Genomic DNA, 16,075 nt, shown 5'->3' with positions numbered 1-16,075 from the left:
AAGGACGTTGTTACACTCCTGTCTGTAGGACATACCTGCAGAATTCGTCTTTTATTCCTCATGACTTTCTCTCTCTCTCAGGATCTGCAGTTGAAACAAGCCACATGCCCTTGGCAGAGTCGGCATGGTTAGGGGTGAGATCTATAACTCAGAACACTAAGCAATAGCTTTGCTCAGTATAAAGCCAGTTGGCTCAACTCAAATATTTAGTCTAATAATACCCTAATCAACTAAATTTGTCTGCATCAATTTCGTATTTCATGGCCAGAGCAGAAAGGATACAACTTATTATCCTAAATATCATAATTTGAGTCTGGGAACACCACCGCTTGTCACTCTCAGAACCCAGTGGAAGGCGGAACTGGAGACGACATGAAGTCATGCAGCAGCTGAAAGAGCACAAGGAGTGGATTCCACATGCAAGGAGCTGGAGAGGCCAAAGCGATGCTGAACGGTGTGTACTCGACGCTGCTTTACTCTATGTTACGTTCTGGAGTAAGCGGTGTATTTGCAAGGTAGAAGGTGAGCTGTAAGCAGTTATTATATGGTAAATAAGACTACCAGAAAGTAACATCAGAAGATTTCCTGTATTTGAATAGTAAAACTAGACTTAAGGCACTCAAAAGTAAGTGATCAATTCATTTCCACAAAATATTTCATAATTTCTAATGACTAAATGCAATATTCCATAAAAGACCCATTTTTCCAATTTAAATAGGTTTTAGAATCAATTAAATGTGACTTTGTTTCCCATACTTTTATGTTCCTACTTAGCATAGGAAATACATACAGTTTGCTTTGATTGCATAAAAGTTAATTTCAGACCTTCTTTTGTTCATCAAATACAATTTCAGCTCTCCAGATACTAATACTTTAGCAAGGAAACACAAATATCAAGTTGGAGGTCAATGCACTTCCCTTTTTATGAGCTGCATTATCAAATATTAAAGAATGAACAAAGGACATACTGTTTCAACAACCAAATCCCAATAATGGTGGTGTATTCTTTCAGATTTCAGCAGTTATACTTATGTCCGTGGTATCAAAGTCCCAGGAATATTTTTGTTTTGTTTCAAGTTGTGCATCACCAGCTACCATGGGTCAGCGACAACCATACAAAGGAGGGTCTTGAATTATGTCTACAATGTCAGGCTTTAATCAGATTTACATATTGGTGATGATGAATTTCATACGTTAGGTGTAAAGAACAACTTTCTCCCTAAGTACAGAATCTAGTCTGTACATATGACATCTGTGTCATATGAAGGCTAGGTAAGACTGGGAAAGGCAGGGCAGATTCATGATCACAGACACACAGTATTTTCAGACAGGATAAAATATGTGAAATCTTACCATATGTCCTTTATTAGAAACACATTCAAAATGTACATATACTTAAGGAATATTCTATAGTAGAAGAAAGGGAGGAGAAGGTATGCCAGTCAAACATCATATAAAAGATGTCAGGTGAAATTTACTTTAAGGAAAAGACCATTATTTTTCTCCAAGAAGACAAAATTTTAAAATGAGGTATCCACTACAAGCTGGAATTCCTTTCATTTTTATATTATTTTACAAAGGCAAATGCATTATTAAGTAATTAATTCCTAGTGAGTCACTATAGACTGTGATATTCTAATATTAACTCCTTCACACTAATTTAGATCATCAAGTTTCAGTGGTCTCATCTCCTTCCCAATTTTCAGCATGTGAGTAGTACCTAAAATCTTAGTTTCCTTCTGCTGAGTCACATGCCAAGGTGGCATAAAAACTTACTCTAGTTGCTTAAATGCTTGCAGGTTTAGAAAACTATATCGAATATTTAGGAAGCCTGCTGTGAAATAAATACAAATGTTTTTATATATGCTGTTTTCCAGTACTGTGCTAAGCATTTAAGAGAGAACACGAACTTGGACACAGGATTAGCAGCACCATTCTGGTAGACGATCCCCTTTGCATTCAGTGCTAGTCTACGGGCCTAGGAAATCTAGACTATTCTAACATGGCCCAGACTGAAGGCACCAGTGTTAATTTTTTTCCTGTCATATAACAAATTAACCACCAGCAGTGACAACAGTATTGAGCCCAAAGTAGTTAACACAATGGTAGTTCCAAAGAACTAGTGCCTCGGCTAATTAAAATGACTTCTGACACATCAAAGGTAAATGAATGTATCATTTCTAAATCAACTACTTGGAGGATGATGATAAGTATGATGATGATAATTTTTTTGTACCAGGAAAACCTCACAAGATTGAAACACCACCAGAATAATAAAACACCACTTTTAAAAGAAGGAACATAAAAAATATTAGCCATAACTTTAATCATCCTTAAATTATATTTGTGAATATCAGGATATTTATGCTCACAGATATATTATAAATCAAGTTTTTTTCATTATTAGTAATGTTTCTTTTCACATGCTGTTTACGTTTGACCAGTTGAGAGTTAAGATGGTGTTCTCTCTGTGGCCCTGAAACCAACTTGGTTTAACTATAGAGATTTTCCAGATCTAGAAATGCTTAGAAATAAAACTGCAAAACAGGAGGTCTGGGAGTAATGACAATTATAGTTTCTTCTTTCGTCAAAAACAACTTTAATGAAAAACAACTTTTCATTTCTATTTTACTGTAGAACTATCCTATTGTAAAATACAATGCTGATACCAGCTGTGGTAGTGATTATATAGATAACAGATTTATAATAAAATAAAAATGGTACTAAAGTTCTACTTTATTCACAAATACTGCATTTATATATGTACATGCAAGTAACCTTATTAGTAATGATAAAGTTTTAGGGTTTTAAATAGGCACATTTCCTCCCACCTGTCCATCTCCATATATTTACAACCCCAAGACAAGTTGTCACAAGTAACATTTAAGTTTGTGAAGGAAAAAGTTAGTATTTCCAGTACCTAGCCTCTCTCCCTCCCTTCCAGCTTTGGGAGAGCAGCAGCCCATAAAACTGAATGCACAAACTACCGTTAAAGAGTTTCTGTGATCCACATCCACACCTGTTGGCTGCAACAAGTCTGAAGAGTTTTGAACAAAGTAATGTATTTGCATGTACAATATAAGCATCTCATAAGAGTGATCCTCTGCATACACATACAAAAAAATATATAAAAATGTTTCTTAAAAGTAGTATTTTAACTATTTTGTGTAACCCCCAAAATGAATCACCAATGAATACTTTTATGCAGAAAATATTATGATTAATTAACAAACTGTTTTGTATCACCAACAACAACCCCCAATAAAAAAGGCAAGGGAAAAAAAAGAAAACAGAAGCCAGTGATTGTAAAATAAGAAAAAAAATTCTAGATATACAAATACGTTAAATGTTACTATAGAAAGATAGTAACTATAAAAGTGTATCTGAACCTACCCGTATTACTAAATACTTTTGACCATCAGTCTTGACCTCAGTGTAAGAGTCTGGCCTCTTCCTACAAGTGTACAGGAGCTGAAACTTTCTACAGCCTAAGAGGAAGATTCTTTAAAGTGAGTACCTGCACTCCAGCATACCTGATCTTTTCCTCTATGACTGTCTTATTTCTGTTCTTAATTTCTCAATCAAACTAAATGAATTCTTATCTCTTTGTTATTGCTAAATGATTTTAAAGTTCTAGGACACAAACTGTAACATATCTGAGATGTTTTATAAATAATCATCTTTCAGATAAAAGGTGATGGCACGGAAATAATCTTTTAAGGGTCTGTTTTGGTTTCAGTGCTTTGAAAAGAAAGGATGGTGTACCAATAGGTCTCTGCATGCCATTTTCTGAAGTCTTCTTTGACTGCAAACCTTGCGCCAGATCACATCCAGCACTTCAATCGTCATCAGTCCTCTCCACAGCATCGTGATAACACAGTTTCCAGGGTAACTTCCTCAGCAGCCCGGTAAATTGTGAGTCATCGAGATGATACATAGTTGGTCTGGCTTCAAGTTTCACACAATTGGGCTATGAAGCATCCCGTACAGAGAAGGCAGCACCCAAAGGAATGAGCAGAACATGTTTAAATAATACCCACTACTAAATTTTACAGCTGTCCTTTTATATTCAAACGAGATTAAGCACAGTTATGTTAAATTGAAAACACTTTAGATCTAAAAATATACTACTGAAACAAATGACATAGCAAGAAACAAGACCAAAATCTATTTGTATAAAATACAGTCTATAATTTCAGATCAAATGCTTCATATAGCCATACTGAGACATCTTCTAAATTATAATCCAGGCATTTATATTTTTAAAAAATTATCTCTGGTGAATTTCAAATTTAGTATTTTCACAGAGTTTAAATATCTATAATGAATCGTTGTTTCTTTTTAGAACTGGAACTGAGCATAAATATAATTCTGAAACAAGATTCCTGATTTCAGAGAACTGTGTCTTCAGATAACCTTTCTCCACAAATGATTAGAATTAAATAATTTCCTTAAAATTATACTTTCTCTCTTTTGAATGGGCTCCAAATAGAAAAGTTCTTGAATTGGGATTCATTTTAATTTTTAGCTGGTTGGGATTCTTCTACACTACTTTACCAACATCATTACATTTTATCATATCTTCTCCCAAGACAAGCTGTTCATTGTACGTTGTTCTCATGTACTGAACGGAAATATAACCTAAAGGAAGAAATTATGCTTCTTGCTTCAATTTCCCTTAAACATCGGTGGTCATTTCAGTCATAACAAGTGCCAGGGTTGTGCTTTTTACTCTGGATTCCTAATTATAAAGGACTGAGAGTAATTCAAAAGTGTTTCAGAATCACCCACTGCCAAGATTCTGGAAAATGTCTTTTGAGAAACAGAATGTACATGCTCTGAGGACTGTTGCATCTGACAGACAGGCCCTGTGCTCTCCGATGCAATGAGACGGTAAAGGGCCAGGCCAGCATCCTAATGCACCTACTGTCCTGCTGCTCCGTCAGTCAGCAGATACTGAAAGCCCATTTTGTTTCCACGATCAGTCATCAGTTGTTAATTTCTAAGGCTAGCTAGTATAAACTCAGGAGAATCAGCTGGACAAATTTACATGTTATGGCCACTTCTGTGTTGATATAAGTATTCTAGACCATGAATACCGGCAACTGAATGATGAGGAAATGTTTCCTGAGGATTGTCTAAAATGAGCAAAATTTCAGTAGATGTTTTAGTTCTTAAACACCTAGTTATTTTAAACTCATCTGTCGTAAGGAGTTATGAAGGACCATCAACTTTTGGCCTGTTTCACAAAAAGCGAGTTTTATACTGTCACTACGCTTGAGACTTGGAAAACTCTTACCTCTCATCCTTCTCAAATCTTACTTCCTTTCTGGTTAAATTAGTAATACCCAATTGTGATAACCAGCACGCACAAATGCACACACATAAGGATAAAAATAAAAAAAACCTGACAAACAGTATGTTAATAAACTTCCCTACAGCGAGATGGCCAAGAAGACGACGACACGGCTCCTTTTCCATTTTTATAGGGCATAACAAAAGTGGTATTTTGGAAGGTTATAAAGTTATTTTTTCCAATTTTTACTATTTCTTAACAAAAGTAGTGTTGTCTTTTTGTGCATATGTATGTACAGACTCTAAGGTAGGCAAATAAGGCCTGTGAGACCAATGAGTTTTGGCTACTTCTGCTACGCTAATCAGGTGAGAGACCTGGGTTTCCTATCAGGAGCCCTTCTGAATGGCTTAATTCCTTCGCAGCTACCATTAGCTGTCAGCCTCCCCATGGATATTGTCCATGTGCACTTTGAGGTAGTCATTCCTTGTAAACTTCTTATGGCAAAACTGGCATTCTGCCAGCGGACGATTGGGATTATGAGTCATCTTGTGTCGGATCAGCATTTTCTTCAGGCTAAAAGCCAAGTCACAAACCTAGAAAAGACCCAAAGATACCAGTTATATTATATTAAAAAATCTGAAAATACACAAATTCATCACTTACACAGGTAGTGGTGTAAGAATCTGCCAGGTAAAGAAGCTCTTTACCAGGTAAAGAATCTGCCTGCCAAGGAGGAGACATGGGTTTGATCCCTGAGTTAAGAAGATCCCCTGGACCTTGGAAATGGCAACCCATTCCAGTATTCTTGCCTGGGAAACCTCACAGACAGAGGAGCCTGGCCGGGTTAGGCTTAGTCAGACACGACTTAGCGACTGAACAACAATAATCACTTACACAATATACATTATGCAAATTCCTATTATAAATATGTGCTGACAGGCATAACAGCAAGAAAGTGCTCTTGAAATAAATGGAATTTAACATGCAAGGTCAGAAGTAAAGACAATTACAGCTCTAAGAGGTGTCTGCATTTAGTATGTGTCTTCTGTGTACCCTTCCTCACCTACTATATTTAAACATCTCTAGAAAAACAACTCCCTGGAAACAGTATTTTTCTTTTCATAATGGAGTGTATTAATGATTTCATATTAAACCTCTTATTAAACAAAATGTCTTATGGTTTAGAGGGCATCTATCTAGTACTTGGCATAAGAAGCACAAGATGTGTCTCACTAGTGATTAATCTGGACCCTCCTGTGAAGTAAAAGATTAACACTGCTTTAACCATCCTAACATACTCAGTATTCCAGTAAAAATACTTCATTTAATACGTTTGCTTCATGTAATCTCTGCCACATTGCCACCTATCTCAACAGACATTAAACAGCTGAGTAATTGAAAATACTAAATTATCCCAGAAGATGTAAGTCATAATTATACAAAAGTAAAAATGAAATGGAAATCTTTTATAGTACCAAATTTTCACTAAAAGTTTGGTGCTACTCACAAAAATCCCACTTACTTTAATTCTTCAAAAGCACATGCACTATAAAATAAGGCACACTTAAATACTGTGAAAATTCCATGAAAAACACAGTGAATACAATGGGAGAGGTAAAGGCCCGTAAAATACTGGAATGAAAGCTGAAATTCTGAATGAGGTGAAGCTTGTGAAACTACAAAAGCAAATAAAAATATTCACCTCTCTTTATGGGAGAAGGGAGATTTTATGTTGATAGCAACAAGAAATTCAGAAGGGCAAGCCCCCAATGTGGTGAGGAGAGAGATCCAATAATGTATTTTGCATTATACAGAAGTAGCAGCCTAGGATGATCTAAAGGAAGTAAGTTTTAGAGTCTGCTGTGGGTTGAATGTTTGTGTCCCCTCAAAATTCCCAAGTTAAAGCCCTCATCCTCAATGTGATGATTATGGAGGTGCAGGAACTGGGCGATTCTGAGATGTAGATGAACTCACGAGGATGGACTCCTGTGATGGGATTCACACCCTCACAAAATCAGGAAGAGATACAGATCCAAGGAAGGCCGTGTGAGGACACAATCAGGAAGAAGGCCCCTCACTAAAACCACAACTACGCTGGCACCCAGACCTCAGACCCATGAAGGCAGAGAATCTTAGTATGTTTTACTCACTCATGTATCCTAAGGGGCAGACAGTGCCTACAGACTAAGCACTAAGTATTTGTTGAATTAACTCACCGAGTTTCAATCTGATTCTAACAATTCCTAAGGAAGTTTCGATGAACAAATTATGCCTTTTAACTTCAGTTCTGTCACCCATAAAATGATCACAATGAACATTGCCTCCCAGAATGAAGGTTACATGAGGTAACCTATGCAAACAGATGCTACACTGCAGACGCTCAGTACACGTCAGTGCCTGCTCTCTTCTCTTTCATCTTCTGTCAGGAAGAATCATCAGCAGGGCGGAAAGAAGGAGCCAAAACAGTCACGTGTGGAACGTGAGCGAGAGCACAGCCACTATCAGAGTAGCAGCTCCCGTAACATACAGATGATTTTACGGCAAACGGAATGATCTTTCAGGACAAACACAATGCTTCAGTCAAGCTGAGGAAAGGACACTTCTGCTGAAATAAGTTTCACAGCCATAATTTAAAACAGAGTACATACCTTTAAGTAGTCTCTGAGAAACAAAGCTGGGTAGTTTCATAGTAAAAATGTGTAGTAAAAATCAGGGGATAAAAAGGAAAAACTCTAAAAAATGAAAGGGTATAAAATACAAGGACAGATGATATAATACAGAAGTTATGATAAGTGATATAAAATACTGAGTACCCTTTAAGACTGAAATTAGGGTAAAAAGGAAAATGCAAACTCAGGCGATTTTCAAGAAATGCACTTATTAACTAACACACACACATATGCCCAAACATGATTTTAAAACAGGGAATACAGTATGCACAATGACAGAAAATGATGCTGATGGGGGAGTAATGGTACTGAGTAGCCCTTACCCCAAAGCATCTTGGACAGACAGAGATTATTGGTATTTTCACAAACCTTAAAAGAACCAGGAGTGCTACCTGTATGAAGAGCTCTTAGTTCAAGATGTACAAATAAGATGTTCATCACGGAATTATTTACAGAAGTGGAGTATTACAAATGACTTACTTGCCTAAAGTTTAAGAGTATATTCACTTTTGATATAACCAGATGAAGAAATACTTCTCAGCTGGTTAAAAAAAATACTTCAAATAATACTTAAAGGCAAGGGAAAATATAAAGGCAAGAAAACAGAATAATAGTAATGTTCAATTTAATTTATAATACTGAAATAAAGATCATAACTATATCTGTATAAATAAGTAATGGAGGAAAAATATCAAGAGACTGACAGTAATATTAGCTGACATCAGTTGAGAAATTTGATCATTTTATTTCTATCTTTATTCCCTTCCATATTTACTAATTTTTTGGAAACAGAAAAGGAAACTTTTATAATTAGAAAGCAAATACTACTTTGGAATGGAAAAAGTACACTTGGCTGATTGACGGATCCACATCCTCATGTTCCATCCATGCCTCAAGCCCACTCCCACCAGAATTCTGCCTTAATAAGTACTTTGTAATTCTCTACCCTACCTTGATACATCACCAACAAGCTGCACACGGCAGTAGGGCCTCCTGAAACCTCATTTAGCATGAAGTTTCAGCTTCGTATGGCATAGCTGGCCTTTTCCTTCTGCCCCTCCTTTAGTTTCCGTAAGGACCTGTTCTCCTTGTTTTCCTTCTGTTTTTCTGGCCATTTCCCCCGCATCACTGTGTCTGGTCCTTAGCCCACGTCTCCATTCACTAGCTGTTTTCTCCCCTGGCTACCTTCATCATAGTCATGCTTTTTGTGACTGTTTATATGGAGCGCACTTGCCAATATCTACCTCTGATTCAGCCTTCTCTCCTGATCTGTACAGTGGAGGATGTAAATGCTTGTTGAATAAGACACTTCAAATTTACTCAGTCTTGCACAGAACTGGAATCTAAAACGTACAACAGACTTGTGGCTGTAACAGAAAGCAGCAGACTCACAGAGAGAGGACACGCTAGTGGTTACCAGTGGGGAGCGAGGCGGAGGCTGCGGCAACCCAGGGGCAGGGTTAACAGGAGCACACTACTAGCTGTAGATTAGGCTACAAGACATACAACACAGAAAGGACAGCAAATATTTTACAATAACTACAAATGAAACATAACCTTTAAGATTGTGACTCACTTTTGTATACCTGTAACTTATCAACTGTACTTTAATTAAAAAAAAAGACTGTCTCCCAAATTTAATTCTCTTAAAAAAAGAAGAAAAGCGCCACCTGTCTGACATCTGCCAGCGATCTGGCTCAGCCTCGATCTACGTCTCCCTGGTTCCACCTTACTGAGTCACCACCACGTCTTCCCCATACACGTTTCTAGAAGACATGTAACTGTCTCCATCTCTGCTGCCACAGCCTGAGCACAAACCATTTCCTGCCGAGACCAGTGCTTCTCCAGCCAAAAGAAAACATTTCAGCAAGCACCACTTATCTGTACTTGTCAATAAAATATACCAAGTGTACTAAGCTGTAAGTTATACTATTAAAGACAAACTTTTAAAAGCATGTGAAAAAGATGAAGCAAAGTTTTGTGCGAATAATTATGACTTTATACTTTCATTAGGCAAAATCTAAGATATGATATAGTATATTTAGACTCAAAGTCATCTTTAACAAAAGTGTAGACAAATAAGTGTCTCTTCTGGATAATTTCAATTTTTGGTTTACTTTTTTCCAGATATGATGGTGTCATTTTTAAATCTAAATTTACTGCTAACTAGTAATTCTAACACTGCTGTTTTCTGTGTTTATATTATTAATACCATTTTCAATCTGTGGTTTCTGTATAGGACTCTCCTGTATGCTATTTTAAAACAGACCACAGAATCCACATCTCTACGTCATGGGCACACATGACTCACAAAGCTGACAATGCACCGAAACGAACAAGTAACAACCTGCGTCACTGTGGAATTGCTGCTCTTACGTCAAGAGCACGCACATCACATGAGACTACCTGGGAACAGGACACCAAGCCCTCTGTTCAGTGATAACAAAGCTTAACTCTGTTCCCACTTTTATCACATATGGTGAGCAGGGATTAAAGCTGTAATGTTTCCTTCCTGCTTCCCCATGGATGTCTCCTGCTGCTGCTGCTGCTAAGTCGCTTCAGTCGTGTCCGACTCTCTGCAACCCCACAGACGGCAGCCCACCAGGCTCCTCTGTCCCTGGGATTCTCCAGGCAAGAATACCGGAGTGGGTTGCCATTTCCTCCTGGTATACTCAGCTCCTCACTCTGGAAACCAATGTGTAGATTATTACAAGCAGCCAATGTCATTGGTTCTCAAACAGTGGCATAATTTTCCCTCCTCTCAGGAAAGTGTTCGGAATTAGGGGGGATGTGCAGCCATCGTGAAGAATGGGGGTTACTGCCTGCGTATTGTATAGGGGCAGAGAGGTAAATTCCCTGTGACTTGTGGACGATTTCACACTGTCAAAAGTACTCAGGTTATAAACACTACCTGAATCCTTCTGCATGCACCCTTATCCCCTACTGTCCATGCTCCTCCCAGCAGCTGGAGGATTTTCAAAAGTACAAATATCATATTGCTACCTACAAATTGTTCCCTGGATCCTTCCTTACTTTGATGGAAACTCACTAAACTCGAGCCCAACCGCCCGGCTTTAGTGTAGGCTGGTGACAACACCACACCTTCTGACCTCAGCGCTTTCTCACTCCTCTTTTCTAGCTGCCCCCCATGTGTTCCTCAGGGTCTGTCTGCCAGGAGAAGTCTTCTGCTAAAAACGCTCATAATAGTCTTTACGGTTCCTTGGTAACACTTACCTCGAGTGTAATCAATTAATTGTGTGCTTTCTAAAGTCTCTCCTTACTAAAGAACAGGAGGGCAAGAGTAGTCACTCCACTGATATTTATTAAAAGAAAAGAAAGGAGGAGGAAGTTAGACAGATGATTGATACAATCCCTATGAGCAATATAAGTAACTTAAAGGCTATGGAATAATTCTGGAAAAACCAAAGAAGGTATCTTTAGAGATTATTTTCAAGGAAAGGAAACTCTAAACTGTTTTATAAGTCTAAATGAACAATTGGGATCATAAATAAGAAAGAATTAAAACGTGTTCCCTATTTTCTCTCCCCCTGGCTCCTTACTCTAAACCTGAGGTCCAAAGAAACAACAGATACCAAATTCTTCAATGACTCCCTGTTGAAATTAGATTAAAAACAAATTCCTTGCTGTGGCTAAAAGGCTCCCAGTCTGCTCTCCAATTGTACTGGGCCCTCTCTTTCTCCCTCACTGAGTTCTAGCTCCACCTGCCTTCTTACTTCCCAGAACACCCATCCCTTTTCCACTATCAGGCCTTGCTCTATTCTGTTCCCTGAGCCAAGAACACACTTTCCCCCATGGCTGATTCCATCTTTTAGGTTACTCGGAGGCACTTTTTCAGAGAATTCTTCCCTAACTACTCCTTCGCAGCACCCTCCTTTCCCCCTTGCCCAGTCTTTATCATTAAATGCAATCAGACATTTATTCAGGCTGATTTAAGTCTATACTCCATAAGAATGTGATTTCCATGAGGGTGGAGGACACGGCATCTTGTTCACTGTTTTATTTCAGTATCTGGCACAGGGACTAGGTTTAAGCACTAACAGCTGCTTTCACTGTGTGCCAGGAACCACCCTTAGCAATTTCTAAACATCAGCTTGTTCACTTCTCAAACCCTTTCAGATAGATACCAGTACTATTATCCCCAATTTACAGAAGGAAACTGACACACACTTCTGTTTCAAGCAGGTTGCCCAAGGTCACAGAACTAGGAAGTGGTTTCTAGGATTTAAATCTGAACAGTCTGGGTTCAAAGTCTATACCACCTCCCACAGGCCAGCTATTATTAAAGGCGCTCACTTCAAACAGAGATATGTGAGCCACCTGTACTTTCTTCCATTTGCTTGGCTGACTCCATTTTTTCAGAAATGAAAATCTCTTTGAGAAAAAAAAAAAGATTCTCAGACAGTTCATCTCACCAGTGTGCTGTGAGGGATACAAAGAGGAAGTCCACCTGTAAAGTCACCACCGGAGAGTTACGGCGCTGGCGAGCCGGAGAAACAAAAAGGAAGCTGAGCAGGATGCTGAGTCATTGACGATGGCTCAGAATTAAGGGTCCTGGGAGTACACTGCTGCCTTAACCTTACCACCAGAGTTTCATGGAAAGACAAGGGAAGCAGCATATGTCTGTGATTTCCATTCATACAGACTGCTTACCCCGCCCTTTACTTTGCAGAGTATGCCAAGGGGACAAGTCCTCCAGTCTCCCTCGACATTGAAAGATAACTGTGAACTGGGCAACATCACACATCACAACTTCAAAGTTTCTTTTTACACTAAATTACAGCAGTACTCTGTTTTCGCTATTTTTGTGTTAGAAATAAGTGTTTTCCCTAACACCAGTGTCAACTTTCTGTCAACTGTCAATCTTACAGAAGAAAATGGTGACACTGTTCATAGATAAACCAGGTTTCTCTAAATTAATCAATGATCCAATTCATTTTACTGACAAGGGTAGTATTTCTGTCCTTTCATTAATAATGTGAACAACTATGTTGATAATTTCATTTCCCTTCAAATGTCATTAAGCAGAAAATCTAAACAATCAGTAGTGGCACTTTTTAAAGCAGTTTATACTTGTTTTAGAAATTAATTGTTTAGCTTTAACAAAATAAATAAAAATACCTATCACCAGTTAAATCTCTGGTTAACTCGAATTAACCTGTCAAAACACTTGGCCAGACACAGGAAACCTGTCTTAGTCATCACGCATTTATACCTTGGAATAACAACTCAACTGCATTAAAACAGGGCACAAGTATGTCTTAAAGAAAATCAAAGTTCATGTGCTACCAGAAAACTCGGGTAACAAAACATGCTACAACGTGGTTACACAGATTATGCAATCAAAAGGTATAAGGAGCCCAAGACATTAATAGACTAGCACTGTAAAGTGTGTACACACACACACACACTCACTCACACGTGCAAAAAAGCACGCATGGACACACCCCCACGTATACATCTCCTGTCTCTGGAGGTTACAGGAGGACGACAGGAAGCAGGGAGGCACACTCACGTCGCACTGGAAAGGCTTCTCCCCGGTGTGCGTCCTCGTGTGCTCGTCCAGGCCGCGCTTCTGGCTGAAGGCCTTGCCGCACTCTGAGCACTTGTACGGCTTCTCCTGCAGTCAGGGAACAGGCCAGGAATGCGAGTGAGTGCAGGGTCATCCTCAGGAAACAGTACACAGGACCGCTGTGTACCATACATTTTGGCTAGTTCTGCAGGGTGCAGCAGCACACTCAGAGATGCCATGAATTATTATAACATTTCAGGGGAAAACAGGAGTACTCAAAACCTGCTGGGCAGTCTTAAGACTACCAGGTGGTTCACAGCTACAGTATCAGAGTCACTACCTTTCTTCCCATGCAGTCCTGACTGTCCAAAGGGAGATTCTGCAGGACTGCTGTGACCTAACCACTTCCAGACTGAAATCTGAGGTTCTTTTCATCTTGGAGAGCCTGTTAAAAAGGCATTGTCAAACAAAACAGTTTGGGACCCCTGGTTTACATGCTGCAAACTCTTCACTGTCTCAAAGGGATTGATTCCTGGAAATGAAAGTCCAGACCAAAGTTTAACAAGTTTTGAGGGTAAATTTAAGACCTTAGAACTAGACTGTGACTTTAAGTATTTTCATTTTTATTGTCCAATATTTTTTTCCTAGGAAGGATGTTCTTTTAAAAAAACCAAGTTACTTTTTTTGTTTGTTTGTTTTAGTGTTCCATTTTATTTCTTCTTCTGCTGCTGCTGCGTCACTTCAGTCGTGTCCGACTCTGTGTGACTCCATAGACAGAAGCCCACCAGGGTCCCCCGTCCCTGGGATTCTCCAAGCAAGAACACTGGAGTGGGTTGCCATTATTGACTCATTCATATTTCTTTCCTTTGTCATTTTATTAATTTCTCTATACAACATATAACTGTGATACACATTCTAAAGTCAAATAATAAAAATCTAGTTCATCTCTAATGTGCATCCCCTAAAAATGCATGAGTTTATTTCCCCTCCTGTCCTTTATGTTATAATTATCATATATTTTCAATATATATTATAAACCCATTAGTATGTTATTATTTTTTAAGTTCCAAATTTTTAAAATGAATTTTATTTTTATAAATCTATAATATTTATCAGTATTTTTTTTTGGATGCTTTTTTTTTTTTATATTGGTTGGTTTTGCCATACATTGACATGAATCCGAACCGGGTGTACATGAGTTCCCCTTCCTGAACCCCCCTCCCAACTCCCTCCTCCCCTTTCCTCCCTGTGGGTCATCCCCATGCACCATCCCCAAGCATCCTGTATCATGTGTCGAACCTGGACTGGTGATTTGTTTCACATATGATAATATACATATTTTAATGCCATTCTCCCAAATCATCCCACCCTCGTCCTCTCCCACAGAGTCCCAAAGACTGTTCTATACATCTGTGTCTCTTTGGCTGTCTCATATACAGGGTTATCATTTGCATCTTTCTCTTTCTAAATTCCATATATATGCATTAGTATACTGTATTGGTGTTTTTCTTTCTGGCTTACTTCACTCTGTATAATAGGCTCTAGTTTCATCCACCTCATTAGAACTGATTCAAATGTATTCTTTCTAATGGCTGAGTAATACTTTGGCCACCTCATGCGACGAGCTGACTCACTGGAAAAGACTCTGATGCTGGGAAAGGTTGGGGGCGGGAGGAGAAGGGGACGACGGAGAATGAGATGGCTGGATGGCATCACCGACTCTGTGGACATGAGTTTGAGTGTACTCCGGGAGTTGGTGATGGACAGGGAGGCCTGGCGTGCTGTGATTCATGGGGTCGCGGAGAGTCGGACATGACTGAGCGACTGAACTGAACTGAACTGAACTGAATACTCCATTGTGTATATGTACCAAAGCTTTCCTATCCATTTGTCTGCAGATGGACATCTAGGTTGCTTCCATGTCCTGGCTATTATAAACAGTGCTGCAATGAACATTGGAGTACATGTGTCTCTTTCAAATCTGGTTTCCTCGGTGTGTATGCCCAGGAGTGCGATTGCTGGATCATATGGCAGTTCTATTTCCAGTTTTTTGAGGAATCTCCACACTGTTCTCCATAGTGGCTGTATTAGTTTGCATTCCCACCAATAGTGTAAGAGGGTTCCCTTCTCTCCACACCCTCTCCAGCATTTATTGCATGTAGACTTTTGGATAGCAGCCATTCTGACTGGTGTGAAATGGTATCTTATTGTGGTTTTGATTTGCATTTCTCTGATTATGAGGGATGTTGAGCATTTTTTCATGTGTTTGTTAGCCATCTGTATGTCTTCTTTGGAGAAATGTCTGTTTAGTTCTTTAGCCCATTTTTTGATTGGGTCGTTTATTTTTCTGGAATTGAGCTGAAGGAGCTGCTTGTATATTTTGGAGATTAATTCTTTGTCAGTTGTTTCATTTGCTATTATTTTCTCCCATTCTGAAGGCTGTCTTTTCACTTTGCTTATAGTTTCCTTTGCTGTGCTGCTGCTGCTGCTGCTGCTAAGTCGCTTCAGTCGTGTCTGACTCTGTGCGACCCCATAGATGGCAGCCGACCAGGCTCCCCTATCCATGCGATTTTCTAGGCA

At 38.9% G+C, this 16,075-nt stretch overlaps 1 protein-coding gene across 3 annotated transcripts in view; it reads right to left on the bottom strand.

Annotated features, from left to right (window-relative positions):
* Window positions 1–1,342: 1,342 nt before the first annotated feature.
* Window positions 1,343–16,075, bottom strand: part of PRDM5 (PR/SET domain 5) — a 278,236-nt gene continuing 263,503 nt past the window's right edge. For 2 of the 3 annotated variants that reach the window (XM_055435296.2, XM_055435299.2), the window contains 2 exons: window positions 13,499–13,603; window positions 1,343–5,889 (listed from right to left, as the gene is read on the bottom strand). In XM_055435296.2, coding sequence (XP_055291271.1) covers window positions 5,725–5,889; window positions 13,499–13,603 — 270 coding nt within the window. In that variant the 3' untranslated portion in view covers window positions 1,343–5,724. The remainder of the gene's footprint in view (window positions 5,890–13,498; window positions 13,604–16,075) is intronic. The other variant, XM_055435302.2, reaches the window with a different exon arrangement.

This window comes from Moschus berezovskii, chromosome 5 (assembly GCF_049115385.1).
Source record: "Moschus berezovskii isolate FMDL1 chromosome 5, NW_MosBer_1.0, whole genome shotgun sequence".
NCBI lineage: Eukaryota > Metazoa > Chordata > Mammalia > Artiodactyla > Moschidae > Moschus > Moschus berezovskii.
The sequence above is the reverse complement of the archived record's forward strand: the minus strand, read 5'-3'. Positions and strand labels throughout refer to the sequence as shown.